The sequence below is a fragment of the Aegilops tauschii genome, chromosome 3, assembly GCF_002575655.3.
Source record: "Aegilops tauschii subsp. strangulata cultivar AL8/78 chromosome 3, Aet v6.0, whole genome shotgun sequence".
NCBI classification, from domain to species: domain Eukaryota; kingdom Viridiplantae; phylum Streptophyta; class Magnoliopsida; order Poales; family Poaceae; genus Aegilops; species Aegilops tauschii.
In genome coordinates, this window is record NC_053037.3 from 619,692,811 (window position 1) to 619,709,182 (window position 16,372).

Below are 16,372 nucleotides of genomic sequence, written 5' to 3' on the forward strand. Positions count from 1 at the left end.
AACCAGTGCTGCTGACCTTTGAGGAGTTTGTGGCACAGAACGCTGGCCCCTCGCCGGTTAGTTCATCCCCAATCAATTCACCCAAAGCATGTCATGCCTTTCAACACAGTCTTATATCCCGTTAATATATCTTTTCAACATCCAGGGAACAGGTGCATCTACCGTTGGCGGTGGTCTTCGCAACACTCCCGAGACACGGAGCCCGACCACTCCGATCCACGGAGCCAGAGGCGGAGGCGGACGTGGAGGCGGTCTTGGCGGTAGCGCTGCCACTAGCAGTGACGACCTGGGCTTCGGCGGTCTTGGCGCTTAAGCCTTTCGGGCACATTGTGCCGGTTCTCGATGCTATGTTCTTTGTGAGATTCTTATATGCTTTGTGGTGATGATACTTATATGTGTGATGCTTTGCGATGCTTCTTAGCGATGCCAATTTGTTGTGTGATGCTGTGTATATGCTGTTTGTTATATATGTTGTTTGTTATATATTCAAATGAATTGAGCTGAAAAGAAACAGAAAAAAGAAAAAAAAACTGGACAGAATCTACGCCGACGGCCTGGCCGTCGGCATAGGCCTGGCGTGAGCTCCCAGTGGCCGACACGTGGCACGTAGCCGTCGGCATAGACCTGCCCCAGGAGCGCCCAGTTTCTGACACGTGGCCTGTCTATGCCGACGGCCTAGCCGTCGGCATAATTTCAAACTAAGCCGACGGCTAGGCCGTCGGCATAGACACGCCCATGCTGAACGGCGTCTCGCCACGTGGCGAGAAGCCATTGGGCAGCACGTGACGGCGGCCGCCGTTAGGCCATGACGTTGCCGACGGCCAGGGCCGTCGGCATAGATGTACGGCCACCGTCGGGATAGGGTCTATGCCGACGTCTTTTCTATGCCGGCGGTCATCCTGGCTACGCCGACAGATATTTTGCCGACGGCCCTATGCCGACGGGGGCCGTCGGCATAGGCCTGGCCGTCGGCATAGGGTGCGATTCCGGTAGTGTGCTGATGGTGACCAGGGATTGTAACCGCAGGCCCTTTTTCACCGTGTTTGAACTAGTTGAAGCCGACGACAGGATGACAAATTCCATGTGCAAGTGGGTGGAGGCCACGAGCTTAGGCGACTATGCCTTGTTTCTGGGGGCGACATGCACCAAGGTGGTGCACGTGGTGGCGGGCGGGGTGTGGCGGCGTGAGAAGAAACCACATCTACTATTTCGACCACAGGGCAAAGGTGCACTGGACGAACTCACCCTCATTCAGCAATGTGTATTACAAGGAAGAAAACAGCGTATGGGGCAATTTCAATGGGATCACGTCAGTGGGGTACCACGTGGATGGTGACGAACCTCCAGTGTGGCTCCTCCCACCAGATATGTAGAATGTCAGGATTACTAGCTTCAATGCATTATACATGCATGTACACCGGTCATTGTGCATTTTTATTGTTTCGAGTAGGTTTTGACGAACGATCAGTTCAACAACTCACTATTATGTGACAACATTTGATGATTGAATTCATGCTCTTTGTTTTCCATTACGATTTTGTAACTCTAAAAATCTGTGTCCCTTTGTGTTATTATTCAAAATATGTTTTTTTAAAACAGATAAAAAAACCATAACATCCTGACACGTTTGGGATAAAATGATCATCTTGTCCCTTTGTGTTATTATTCAAATACTGCATGCATCCTTGAAAGTACTTTCAACTTTGTTGAAAAGTCAAACTTGTTTCTGTTTGACCATATTATACAATAATACACCAGCATGTATGCCATCAAATTAGTAGCATTAGATTCATGATGATAAAATATATTTTCATCATATACCTATTTGGTTTTACAAACATTGATATATTTCTACACATACTCGATCAAACTTTGAGATAGTTTGAACCTCAATAAAGTTGGAAGTACACTGGTCCCAGCCACTGACGATGCCGCCCTGCCCGAGCTACATTCTCCGTCGGTCCAGCGCTGGCCCTGATCCACCCTCCGACACTCGTCGCGGCCCGTGCCGGCGTCGCGTGCCGCCCTACCTAGGGCCGCACTGTCCGTACAGGTCCACCGTTACAAGCAGAAGCCGGGTCACTTTATCATGTACGCAGTCCTCTCACATCCATCATTATGAAGCAACAGCTGCAAGTTGTTTGAATTGGAAATAACCAACTTGTACTCAGCGGTACAATCCTCCATGTCTTATCTCGCCACGCGCCTGCTGCAGCAAGTTTGAGCATGAGCGCCAGGTTAGATCAGTCACATGCTTTCTATTCCCATTCAACCATGCTGCTTTCAGTTGTGCAATGCAATTGGTGTGCTACCTCTTCCATTGCCACCATATATACTTCATCCGTTTGCTCAGGAGAAGAGATGGACCCAATCGTCTCGATTCGCCATGGCCGCCTTCCGCCTCCTCTTCCTCGTGCTTGCCTTGGCCTTCAGCTGCAACAGCGCTGTCGCCGCAACGGTTGACAACCAGCCGCTGCCGCAGCAGGAGGCCTGCATGGCATCCACTTCTTCCTCGTGCCCGGAAGCCACCGTCGACGCCAAGGCGCTCAAGGAGGAGGCCAGCTTGATGTACAAGGAGAAGGTCGGCGCGTTCTTCAGACATGATGGTCGCAACATCCAGGTCGACTTCGTCCTCCCCGCCAGCAACAGCGAAGTCGCCGTTGGGGACGAGGACCTGCAGCTGAGGCAGGAGGCCATGGCGCAGGCCATTACCGTGCTCTCCCGCCACAGTCCAGAGACCACCGACGCCAAGACGCTCAAGCGGGCGATGGGGGTGGTGAACCTCGAGGCCCAGCGGTGGAAGCCCATCTTCAGGGCCGTCAACAGGGTGCTGGAGAGCGGCGCCGACGACCGCACCAAGGAGGAGGCGTTCACCCAGGCCAGGGTGCAGCTCAACCGCGACCTCGGCCAAGAAGGTCCCAACGCCCTCAAGCTCGACTTCCGCTTTCTGTGACATGCATCGCCAATTCGCCACCTCTGCCTTAATTTCTCTTTCGGCCTTAGCGCGCCCTAGATGTCTGTGGTGTTGTTAGTCATGGTGCGCTCCCGTCCATGCGCTGCGGCTTGTCGCAGTTGTCGGAGCTCCACCATTATTTTCCTTCGACTTCGTTCGTGATTGTGTTTGCATTTCTTAGTCAGCGAGGTGGTTATTCTCTTACTCTATTTGTTGTCCCTGTCTTTTCCATGAGTAGCAACCATGCACGTCTGATTGGTTTACTACTGCAGAGGGAATTTAACTAAAATACAAGAAGAATTAGTTGTCATTGCCAAATTTCAACACAACTGACCTGCTCTTTTGGCCTCTCTAAGACAGTCACTAATGATAAAATCATCAAAATTGCAACATAGAAAAGAGCACTCTTGGTAAATCACCACAGCCGATCCAAGGGAGTTACCACCTTGTTGCATGATGCTATGATCCTATTGCAACCAATTTGTCCTGCAAGAATTAATCCATTAATGAGAGCACGAGCCTCAGCTGTCGCGGCAACATTAACAAACCGAATGCCACTACTTCCCGCTGCGACTAAATGACCATGATTATCTCTTATAGCCGTGCCCGTTCCTCCAGTACAAGAGTCATCGTGTAAGAATGCGTCGACGTTAAGTTTGATGTAGTACTCCTTGGTCTTTCGCCATCCATGTTGATCAAACCCCGGAGATTGCTTCTTTCGACCTCTTGTGTAATTTGTCACCAAAGCCGCAGTTGCATGAGTAGTTCTAGCCGGACATTGGATCGTTTCACCGCGAGTTCCCTGCGAGCATTCCCACCAAATATACCAAATGGCTATAGAAACTAGATTGCAAAATATCTCCGGCAAGAGAGGTGTTGTAGTAGACCTGCCCAATAGAATTCTCTCCAAGATCGACAGTCCTTCGTCATCGACAGCATGAGCACTTTCAATTATTTCAGCAATCCCAAGATTCATCCAGATATTATGCAACAACATTTGATCATAGCATGACAAACACTCTCACAATCCTGCATGCATAATGGCCGCCAGTTGGGAACTATTTTGAATGGGATTTTTTGCAATATACTCAAGCAACGAATTACACCCAACATAACTCTCCAACAGTTTAAAAGACAAAACAATTTCCTACACCTTGTTATTTGGTGAGCTCCCAGATTGACGGGTACGTCAATATTTCATTCCATGTTGATGATCCCACCCAACTTGATATGATGATTTGACCGAAAAATTATCGTTCCTATTGAAGTGCCAAGAAGCAAAGGCCTCCATCACTCCCACAATCAGAGGAATTGTGAGTATACGGTTAGAACCAATTGGCTAAACAATATTTCTAAGAAGATCCTTATCCCAAACTATTCAATTATGATCAATCATCTTTGAAACTTTGGTTAGCACAAACTCTTCTCTTTTTTTTTGCGAATAAGCACAAACTCTTCTTATAACAATGCTCCGCATGGAGCTGCTACGGATCCATGGGTCCTTCCAAATAAATCCCCTACACGCTATATATGTCCTCTTTTAAATGTTTGAACTCCTGACCATAAACTCTGCCAACTGAAGAAGCTACCTTTTTCAGTTTACAGTTCATTTCTTACTACCAAGGCACGTCACTTTCTAGTAAGGTCACAACTAAAAGTAAGTACTACAGAAAAACAACTTGCATACTATAGGACATCGCCTGAGGCGGGACTAAATTGGCTACCCCAGCCAGGTTGGCACCGCTACGAGGACAAATTGATACCCTTTCTGTTGTTCAGCCCAACTAAGATAGGTACCTTTTCAGGGCAAGTCGTGACCGAAAACAACCTCGGATAATTATGCCTTACCAGCAGCCTTTGCCTTTTTGTTTTGTTTTTGAAACAACAATCAGGGAAGGGGAGAAATCCCATCTGAATATGGTCTCATTTCAAAAGTAGATTGGTCCAATTTATACGAAAAAAATATCAAAAACCTTAACAACCCAAGGCAGGGACGAATCTAGGGGGGACGAGCCCAACGATCGCTTCGTCCCTTGAAAGCGATGGCTGGCTTGTTCGCTAAATTTTTTTACGTGCGCACTTGATCGTTGCTCGTTCGCCCCACCTATACCTCTTGGGCCTTTTTATGAACGTGAAGCCTGAGCCCATATACAGTCCATTTGCAAGTTAAAAGCACAAAGTCCACGTAAAGAAGAATGCTATGCAGCCCATCGTGGTCTCTTCAATAGCAAAAGGCCATCGTGGAAGGCAAAGTGGCTTGTTAGTTGCAGCCACTACTCACGCACAGATCTAGAAAAACATATCTATCGCTGCTAATCTCTTCCTTTCCAAGCCGCCAGGAACTGTAGGCCTGCTGCGATCGGATCTGTCCATCGCGCGCGCGCTGTCACGCCGCCATCTAGAAGCAGAGAAGGGAAGGGGACGCCAGGACATACATATGTCGATCAACGGACCACGGACAGGTTGCCGGCAGGCCGGACGCATGGATGTGCGGCAACAACATGAGGGGATAAGGTATGGTATTTTCGCATCAGATTAGTTCGCGCTTTACAAAGTATTGAAGAATAATCATAAACTGTAGGCATTAAGAATCAAATTATGTCATTTTCAGTTATTTATTTGTGCTTGTGTAGATATCAAGAGGAAGAGAGCAGAATCAATTTATATTTTTTAAACCCAGTTGATTCAAGCTCTCAACTGTCGGAATATGATGCTACTGCAAACGATGTGCAACACTTCAATTGATGCCATGGTGTAAGCAAGAAGTATTTAATTTCAAACATTTAGAATTTCATAATACATGACATTTAATAATTTTTCTCTATTGATTGCATCAGGTGGTTACTGTCCAAATCATCTCCCTTCAGAGGAAATGATGAATATGGGGATTCCAAGAACCAAGTTAATAGCCGGAACATAATTTAGTTCTTATGCACTCCAAACCAAACAATTATGCCACTAATAAAATTTCATGAATCTACATCTCTTGTGTCGCTGTCTTCCTATTAGTTTGCTATATACATTTTCCTCTTATCATTGCAAGAGGTGGGTTAGTTCTATTGAGAAATTAGTGTAAAGGTGTTAACCTAAGGAAAAAAAATCTCTTGTGCCATTGTCTTCGCTCCCCCTCCCCAATGCTCAAATCCTGGCTCCGTCCCTGACCCAAGGGGAAATACATCTTGCCTAAGCAAGAATCCAGAAAACATAAAACAATTAGCACATGATTCCGACACAATGCCACAATTTTTTTTGGAGGAGGAATACCCCCGGACTCTGCATCACATGATGCACACAACCACTTATGAACAAGAACAGAGTAATAATCTCCAACAAAAGTAAAAGGAAAATTACATGACTAGAAACCATAACCAGCAAAAATAGGATAAAATGCCTAAACACAAATCCTAGTATGGGATCATCGCCAAAATCAGTTGTACATATTCCATGCTATTGTATGACATCGGTTGCCAAGATGCCATAAGCTCCCTCGCGTCGTCATGGTGAAGTAATGACAACATACTGATCCATCCAAATGCTTTGCAGATAAGCTGAAAAAAATGAATCTTTGTTTTGTTAAGCACAAAATCATTCGGTAGTTACAACTATCTCAAAGTAGTGCAGAAATTCCCACCGAATTCACGCCGCAGCATTGCGATCCACCCTACCAAACCAGTTACCGAACATATTTGATATGCTAGTCGGCCAAGGAACACTAAAAGACACATGAATAGTACGCCACAAAATCTTGACACGCAGGCAAGCTAGAAACAAATGATGAATTATTTCCTCTTGGTTACAAAAACAACATTTTTTACTACCTTGCCATCTATGCTTAGCCAAATTTTCCTTGGTGTGAATCATTCCATGAAACTTTTGGTTTTCCAGATATGTAGGGACCGGATAACAGATCCAATGTTAATCAAGTCTGTGTACAAGGAATTAACAGAGAACACACCCGAAGAAGATAACGTGGAACTTCCACAATAGTTTAATTATGGTTGTCCACCATAACGCTAACTTCACAGCCAAAATGCAAGTTTATATGCATAAAGTTAAGCAATATATTGAATCATGTGGGCACGAACAGCGACTTAAACAGGCAACACACTGCAAACTGCGCTTCCTTTAGTTTTATTCTTTTCGAAAAGGGGATAACCCCCGGCAGGCTTCTGCATAACACTATATGTAGCGCATTGTACTAATTCATGCTATCATTTGGAAAGAAAATGAGAGGGAAACCACCAGTCAACCGCTCAGTCACATCCTTGTGAAGCAAAAATGAAAGTACCCTGCGACTACTGCAGAGGATGGAATCATCAACCGACTGCACCATGCATAGTACGTACTCCCTCCGTTCCTAAATGTAAGTCTTTGTAGAGATTCCACTAGGTGGACTACATACAAAGCAAAATGAATGAATCCATACTTAAAATGCATCTATATACCTCCGTATGTAGTTCATAGTGGAATCTCTACAAAGACTTATATTTAGGAACAGAGGGAGTAGTACTCACATGCCATCCCTGTTACCTGCCATCCTGCACGTCTTCTCTCTCCATGCCGGCCGCCAGCATCAGATCAGATAAGTCACACTACTTGCGCTGGCCACGCTCTTTGACTGCACCAACTAACTATCAGTTGTGCAATGCGATGTGTGTTGCAACTGCTACCACACCATATATCGTGGTGCTGAGGTTTGGAGCTCACACCATCACGGTCCACTTCAAAGTTCTGTAACATGCATGCATGCATGCATGCTGGTTTCTTAGTCAAGAGTCAAGACTCCTTAGAATAATGGCGCCCCATGGACCAAGGTCCTACGCCTTTCTTTCTGTCTTTCTGTCTTTCTTTAAAGTGCTACTCCTTTCTGTCTTTCTTTCTTTTCATGAGTAAAACAAGCTAGTGGTTAGGTAGTTTTTTCTGGTAAAATATTACCATTGTACGTTTATCAAGATTGTCCGTGTGATCAAGCTTTATTTGCGTCTTCAATATAGTAGTATTACTTTGTGCTAAACAATGTTTACATTATATTTGGAAATAAACATTTTTTCTACTTGTTGACATCATTTTCTGGCTTGCACAAAATCCCCTTTAAGAAGACATTGAGTGGAAATGAGGTTAACATGAAAGTGGAGTGCCTCATCGAGCAAACAACTTTGCTTTTTAGTAGCTTAATCCCAGTTTGCATGCGCAACTAGGGAATTTTGCCAAATAAAAAACACAACTCAAGGACTAATCGGTAAGAAAAACACAAATTGTGCCCCGACCAGTTGCTTAATGAGAAATATGGCGTGCAGGTCCCATCAGTTATGTGGCTAGGGGAACTGCCCCGCAAGCCAGGGTCGCCTTTCTGGAAAAAAATAAAATATTTAAAGCTTTTTTTTGAATTTTCACTGGGGGGGAGGGGGGGCCCTCCACCACCTGAATATATTACCCAAAAAAAGGACCACGGCCCTGAGTACAGAGATGTATAGATGTACAAAGCGAAAGAGAGAGGGGGGGGGGGGGGGGGGGGGGGAGGCCTGAAACTACTCAAACCCTAAGAACGGATAGCCAAACATCAATATGAGCGCGGTCGCCGGGGGGCAGCCTCGCTCGCCAGAGTACGGCATCGTCGCGGCAGGCTTTGAGGGTGACTGCAAGGGACTGCTGGTCATTGCGGAAGACGACTGCATTCCGACGTTTCCAAAGCCTCCAACAACAGAGGAGGACGAAGGCAGCGGGCGACGCCCCCCCCCCCCCCCCCCCCCCCCCCCCCACAGCGGGAGACGCGTCCAGGCGGTGGATGGACTCCACCGTTCTCCCTTCCGTCGATATGCCGAGGCATCGCCAGGACTATGCCGCAAAGGGGCACCCGAAGATGAGGTGGTTCGCAGTCTCAAGCGCGGCCGAGCAGCAGGGACACCCAGCCTCCGCCACCGTCAGGATGGTTTTTCGCAGGAGCACATCCCGCGTATGAATGCCAGCCAGAGACAGCAGCCAACCGAAGAACGAAACGCGCGATGGAGCCTGGGACGACCAGAGGAAGGGCGCCGGTGACCACGTGACCCCCCCCCCCCGAATCGGACCAGGCCGTAGACCCCCCGAACCGGTCCCGAGCAAAGGACAGCCACCCGGGAATCAGGTCCATCCAGGGGCGGCACCTCCTCCAAGAGGCGTTGCACGGCGGCGCACTCGCGCACCGCCATGGGGGTGAGTCGGGGCACGAGAAGAGCACGGACGCCGCTGCGACGGGCCTCCCAGACCGACACCTCCCGGCGAAGCGCATGCGAGACTAAGGCGGGGAAGGCCACGATGAGCGCCCTGCACGGAAGCCGCCGGTCTTGCCAGAATGACGTCATTCTCCCGTCCCCCACCTCCACCCTTGTAAGGGCCCGGTAAGCCGGCAACAACTCGAGGAGGGACTGCCAATGCTCGCCCGGAAGGGGGGATCGTCCGGGAGCCAAGAGAGACCCTCCTCCTGTCAGGCCCCAGACCCCACAGGCCCACCGGGATGGCGACCCGGAGTGCAGCCTGTGAAGCAGCTTGAGAAGGAGGCAGTCGTTCTGATCCCGGAGAGACCGGATGCCGAGTCCTCCCTCGGCCTTGGAGCGGCAGACGCGCTCCCAGGTGACGAGACACTGAGCTCCCGAGGCCGGTCCACCACGTTCCAGAGAAACGCCCGATGCAGCGCATCCAGGCGAGCCAGGACCGCCTGCGGAAGGCGCATGGCCGCCATGGCGTACGTGGGGATGGAGTCGATGACGGCATTGATCAGCACCAACCGGCCAGCCGGCGAGAGCAGCCGAGCCCGCCACCCGGCCAGGTAACGGTCTACCTTAGCAAGCATGGGATCTCCCTCCCCATGGCCGCGAAGTCGTCGAGCTTGAGCTTGTCGGACGAGAGAGGCAAGCCAAGGTACGACTGGGGGAAGTACCCCACAGTGCACTCAAAGGACGCCAGGATAGAGGCGAGAACCCCGTGCTCGACGTTCATCGGGACGAGCGTGCTCTTGTAGAAGTTGATGACGAGGCCGGTAGCCGCCGCGAAGAGGTCGAGGATGATCCGAAGCCGTGCTGCAGCCGCGGGGTCAGCACGCATGATGATCAGCGTGTCGTCCGCGTACTGGAGGACCACCGCCGGCGCCCCCCCCCCCCACCAAGGGGTGACAGAGAGCCCCGTCGCCCCTGATCATGCGCTGGAGGACGTCCGCGGCCAGGAGGAACAGGTACGGTGAGATGGGATCTCCCTGGAGCAGCCCGTTCCGAACCGCAAACCAGCACCCCGGCACGCCGTTGAGAAGGACCGCGGCCTTGGAGGAACGGAGGATGAGGTCCATCCAATCACACCAGAGAGCCGGGAACCCCCGGACCTCCATGATCCGGCGAAGGCTCGGCCAGGTGATGGAGTCGAACGCCTTAGCGAAGTCCAGCTTGAAGACAAGCGTGGGCGCCCCCCTACGGTGGCAGCACTGCACCAACTCCGCCGCATAGACAAAGTTTTCCGAGATGCTGCGCCCGGACAAGAACCCTGACTGATCTTCATCGATGATGGCCCCGATCTGCAGCTGAAGCCCAGAGGTCAGCCCCCAGCAGAGGATTTTCACATCACCGTTCTGAAGCGAAACGGGACGGAAATCGCCAGGGCCCGGCACCCCTTCCTTTTTCGGGAGCAGGGCAATGAGAGCACGGTTGATCCCGTCAAGGGATGCCACGCTGCGGTGGACGTCGTCGAAGAGGCGCTGCAGGTCGTCCGCGACCGCCGGCCAGGCGGCCTGGTAGAAAGCGGGGCCGAGCCCGTCCGGCCCCGGCACGCTCGTCCGGTCCAGGGCGAAAACGGCAGCTCAGATCTCCGCCCGGGAGAAGGGAGCCACCAGGGGAGCGCCTCCACCCGGGGCGCCGCGGCGTAGAGGGCAGCCAGGTCGAACCCCAGGTGGTAACCGGGGCTCGACCCAGCAGGGCGGAGTAGAAGCGACGCAGCGCCGCCTCCTTGGCCTGGTGCGCCACATGCTCGACGCCATCCACCGCGAGCACCCGGATGGCGTTGCACCGACGACGGTGGGAGGCGCGGGCGTGGAAGTAGCCGGTGTTCTCGTCCCCCTCCGCCACCGCCCAGCACTTCCCACGCTGACGCCAATAGGCCGCCTGCCGCGCAACCGAGCCTGCCAGCTGCAGCCGGGCGTCACGCCACAGCTCCTCTTCTGCCATGGAAAGCCGCCGGCACTCCTCCCAGAAGTCTATAAGGTCAATCAGAAACTTGCAGTTGTTATCGAAAACAGGAAGGAATTTGTGTTGTCGTTTCCATACCTTGGCAGCAAACCTGAGGCATTTCTTCTGACGAGCAAGGCGGGTCGCGGCGCAGGGGGAGCGGGGGACGTGGGTCCAGGAGGGCAAAACCGCAGGAAGGAACCCAGGGTCCAGTAGCCACGAAGTTACAAAGAAGAAGCGACCGGCAGGAGGGAGGCGGGTCGAGACGGAGACTAAAAGGGGGAAGTGATCAGAGGTGATGCGGGGACGGGACGCGAGAGACGAGTCGGGAAACAACACGTCCCAGGCAGCATTGAAAAACAGGAGGAAGGCATTTGTTGTTGGATACACGGTGCGACGGAGCAGTATCAGGATCAAGAGTAGCCACCGGGGCATGCCCATAGCGAAGATGGCCGAGCGAAATTTGTGTCGTCGTCTTGGCATAGTGGATGGTGCGGAGCAGGTCACCGAGCATGCCATTGACGAGTTCGTCTGTATGTTCAAGCAGAAGCTCCCCTCTACAGCTGTGGCAGCCCTGCGTGCCCTTTTTCGCCTGGATTGTGAGCAAGTCGGGGCCATGGAGGAAGCCCTGATGCGCCGGGGTGGGCAGGACGCCCTGGACCAGGAGGTACATGGAGATGATCCAGTGAGCTAATGTTTGCAGCTATGCTGTTGTTTGGGGTCGTCCAAGTTTCAAATGTTAGTACAACATGAAGGAAATATGCCCTAGAGGCAATAATAAAGTATTATATATTTCCTTATATCATGATAAATGTTTATTATTCATGCTAGAATTGTATTAACCGGAAACATAATACATGTGTGAATACATAGACAAACAGAGTGTCACTAGTATGCCTCTACTTGACTAGCTCGTTAATCAAAGATGGTTATGTTTCCTAGCCATAGACATGAGTTGTCATTTGATTAACGGGATCACCTCATTAGGAGAATGACGTGATTGACATGACCCATTCCGTTAGCTTAGCACCCGATCGTTTAGTATGTTGCTATTGCTTTCTTCATGACTTATACATGTTCCTATGACTATGAGATTATGCAACTCCCGTTTACCGGAGGAACACTTTGTGTGCTACCAAACGTCACAACGTAAATGGGTGATTATAAAGGTGCTCTACAGGTGTCTCCAAAGGTACTTGTTGGGTTGGCGTATTTCGAGATTAGGATTTGTCACTCCAATTGTCGGAGAGGTATCTCTGGGCCCACTCGGTAATGCACATCACTATAAACCTTGCAAGCATTGTGACTAATGAGTTAGTTGCGGGATGATGTGTTACGGAACGAGTAAAGAGACTTGCCGGTAACGAGATTGAACTAGGTATCGAGATACCGACGATCAAATCTCGGGCAAGTAACATACCGGTGACAAAGGGAACAACGTATATTGTTATGCGGTCTGACCGATAAAGATCTTCGTAGAATATGTGGGAGCCAATATGGGCATCCAGGTCCCGCTATTGGTTATTGACCGGAGACGTGTCTCGGTCATGTCTACATAGTTCTCGAACCCATAGGGTCCGCACGCTTAACGTTACGATGACAGTTTTATTGAGTTTTGATGTACTGAAGGAGTTCAGAGTCCCGGATGAGATCGGGGATATGACGAGGAGTCTCGAAATGGTCGAGACGTAAAAATCGATATATTGGACGACTATATTCGGACTTCGGAAAGGTTCCGAGTGATTCGGGTTTTTTCGGAGTACCGGAGAGTTACGGGAATTCGCATTGGGCCTTAATGGGCCATACGGGAAAGGAGAGAAAGGCCTCAAAAGGTGGCCGCACCCCTCCCCATGGTCTGGTCCGAATTGGACTAGGGAAGGGGGGCGCACCCTTCCTTCTTTCTCCTTCCCCCTTCCCTTCTCCTACTCCCACAAGGAAAGGAGGAGTCCTACTCCCTGTGGGAGTAGGACTCCCCCCTATGGCGCGCCTCTCCCCTTGGCCGGCTGCCTCCCCCTTGCTCCTTTATATACGGGGGCAGGGGGGCACCCCAGAGATACAACAATTGATCCTTGAGATCTCTTAGCCGTGTGCGGTGCCCACCTCCACCATATTACACCTCGATAATACCGTTGCGGAGCTTAGGCGAAGCCCTGCGTCGGTGGAACATCATCATCGTCACCACGCCGTCGTGCTGACGAAACTCTCCCTCAACACTCGGCTGGATCGGAGTTCGAGGGACGTCATCGAGCTGAACGTGTGTAGAACTCGGAGGTGCCGTCCGTTCGGTACTTGATCGATCGGATCGTGAAGACGTACGACTACATCAACCGCGTTGTGATAACGCTTCCGCTGTCGGTCTACGAGGGTACGTGGACAACACTCTCCCCTCTCGTTGCTATGCATCACCATGATCTTGCGTGTGCGTAGGAATTTTTTTGAAATTACTACGTTCCCCAACACAACATACTATGTATGTGCTAGTGAGCACGCCCAAGTCTGCTGGACTGATGCTTTTGTGCTTTGGGCCGTGTATGGGTGTATTATGTCTCCTGATCTGTTTTGCCCAAAGCAAGATTGCCCGTGTTACTTTGTTCTCCTTGTTGTTGGCCTGTTGGTACACCACCAAGTTTCCCAATGAATGACGACGATCTTTCTATTGTCAACTGGAACGTCAGAGGCCTAAACTGTCCGGCCAGGCGGACTGCAGTGCATGAGTCCATTGTCGCATCGGCTTGCAACATTGCTTGTCTCCAGGAGACAAAATTGCAGGACTTGGACGCGGCAACATCAGCTTATCTCGGCGGTTTTAGGATGAGAGGATTTGCACAGAGGCCGGCAACCAGCATTAGAGGAGGAATTGCAATTCTTTGGAATGACGATCTCTTCCGCATCTCGGACATCATCATGGGCATCTACTGCCTCTCTCTTAAAGTTACCACTGTCCGGGAGGAGAGCTCCTTTCGCCTCACCTCCGTGTATGGCCCAACTGAGAGCAATCAAAAAGAGATTTTTTTCGAGGAGCTTGTGGCTCACAAGCCGGGGCATGGAGGAAAGTGGCTTGTAAATGGGGATTTCAATCAAATTTACCGTGCAAGAGACAAGAACAAGAGGAACGTCAACCGCAATCGTATCAACCGGTTCCGCGCCACGCTTCATGGTTGTGATCTACGCGAGATTCACCTTCAAAATCGTCGTTTCACTTGGAGTAATGAGCGGCAAAATCCCACCATGAGCAAACTTGACAGTGTGTTTTGCAACGCCGAATGGGACATTGAATTCCAAAATCACATCTTGCATGCCTTATCTTCGTCCCTGTCTGACCATTGTCCCATGCTGTTGGCACCTATAATTGGCCCCAAAAAGCCTAGAAGCTTCAAGTTCGAGAACGTTTGGATCAAGATGCCGGGTTTTCAAGAGACTGTCTCTGATGCTTGGGCTGCTTCGACCCCCCCACTACGAGCCTTGTCAAATCCTCTTCCATAAGCTTCGGACAACCGCTGTCCGGTTGAGAAAATGGAGTCAATCCTTCTCCTCAAATGCAAGGCTGCACCTTCACATGGCACTTCAAATTATTCTCAGATTGGACATCGCTCAGGAGTCGCGCTCCCTCTCGCCGGAGGAGTTTGACCTTCGTAAGCGGCTTAAGAGGCGCGTCATCAGTTTGGCGGTTCTTGAGAGGGCTAGGAAAAGGCAGTGTGCCCACATCCGTAACTTGAAGGAGGGGGACGCCAACACCAAATTTTTTCACTTGAAGATTAATGGGAGGAGGTGCAAGAATTTCATACACAAGTTGAGCAACGGGGCTGGTTGGGTTACGAAGCATGAGGATAAGGAGAATATTATGTACCAGCACTTCACCACCGCTTTGAGCAAAGGGCCACGCAGAACCACAGACTTCAATTGGCAACTCCTCCACTTTACAGATTGTGATCTTTCCAGTCTTGGGGATGAGATGACGGACGAGGAGGTGATTGCAGCCATCAAGGCTATGCCTAGCGACAAGGCTCCCGGGCCTGACGTCTTTACTGGGGCATTCTTCAAGAGCTGCTGGCCAATTATAAAGGACGATCTTATGAAGGTCATCTCCGCCTTCTCGAGTTTGCATGCGGACAACTTGCCAAAGAAGGAGGGGGCTGAGGCGATCACGGACTTTAGGCCTATCAGTTTGATCCATGCCGTCGCCAAGATTGTGGCCAAGGTGATGGCGATGAGGCTCACCCCTTTTATGAATATCCTCGTATCCCGTGCTCAGAGTGCATTCATCAAATCTCGGTGCATCCACGACAACTTCATGTATGTTCGCAACTATGCTCGCCGACTCCAACGAACAAACACGCCATCACTCTTGCTCAAGTTGGACATCAAGAAGGCTTTTGATTCAGTTAGATGGGAATATCTTCTCGAACTGTTGCAGAGGAGAGGTTTTCCTTCGAGGTTTCGTGAGTAGATCACGGCCCTTCTTCGGACGTCTACATCGAGGGTTCTTCTCAACGGTGTTCCTGGCAATCCTATCCAGCATGGGCAGGGCCTCCGGCAGGGGGACCCAGTGTCTCCCCTTCTGTTTGTCCTTGCTATTGATGTTGGGGATCGTAGCAGAATTCAAAAAAAATTCTACGCATCACCAAGATCCATCTATGGAGTATACTAGCAACGAGGGGAAAGGAGTGCATCTACATACCCTTGTAGATCGCGAGCGGAAGCGTTCCAATGAACGGGGTTGATGGAGTCGTACTCGCCGTGATCCAAATCACCGATGACCGAGTGCCGAACGGACGGCACCTCCGCGTTCAACACACGTACGGAGCAGCGACGTCTCCTCCTTCTTGATCCAGCAAGGGGGAAGGAGAGGTTGATGGAGATCCAGCAGCACGACGGCGTGGTGGTGGAAGTAGCGGGGTCTCGGCAGGGCTTCGCCAAGCTTCTGCGAGAGGGAGAGGTGTTGCAGGGGGAGAGGGAGGCGCCAGGGGCTGTCATGCTGCTTCCCTCCCTCCCCCCCACTATATATACGCCCCCTGGGAGTGGGGGCGCCGGCCTGGATCCCATCTGCAAGGGGGGGCGGCGGCCAGGGGGAAACTTACCCCCCAAGGCAAGTGGGGCGCCCCCCCACCCTATGGTTTCCAACCCTAGGCGCAGGGGGGAGGCCCATGGGGGGTGCCCCAGCCCACTAAGGGCTGGTTCCCTTCCCACTTCAGCCCATGGGGCCCTCCGGGATAGGTGGCCCCACCCGGTGGAC

The 16,372-nt window shown here is 50.9% G+C and overlaps 2 protein-coding genes across 2 annotated transcripts; one reads left to right on the forward strand and one right to left on the reverse strand.

Annotated features, from left to right (window-relative positions):
* The first annotated feature begins 1,000 nt into the window (after positions 1 to 1,000).
* Positions 1,001 to 2,953, forward strand: LOC109731730 (uncharacterized). The gene is made up of 2 exons (XM_020290902.2): positions 1,001 to 1,261; positions 2,288 to 2,953. The coding sequence occupies exons 1-2, from the start codon at positions 1,001 to 1,003 to the stop codon at positions 2,951 to 2,953; spliced, it is 927 nt and encodes a 308-aa protein (XP_020146491.1).
* A 6,813-nt stretch (positions 2,954 to 9,766) lies between these two features.
* Positions 9,767 to 11,574, reverse strand: LOC141020848 (uncharacterized). The gene is made up of 3 exons (XM_073495797.1): positions 10,873 to 11,574; positions 10,103 to 10,706; positions 9,767 to 10,008 (listed from the first exon to the last, which is right to left on the reverse strand). The coding sequence occupies exons 1-3, from the start codon at positions 11,572 to 11,574 to the stop codon at positions 9,767 to 9,769; spliced, it is 1,548 nt and encodes a 515-aa protein (XP_073351898.1).
* Positions 11,575 to 16,372: the final 4,798 nt, after the last annotated feature.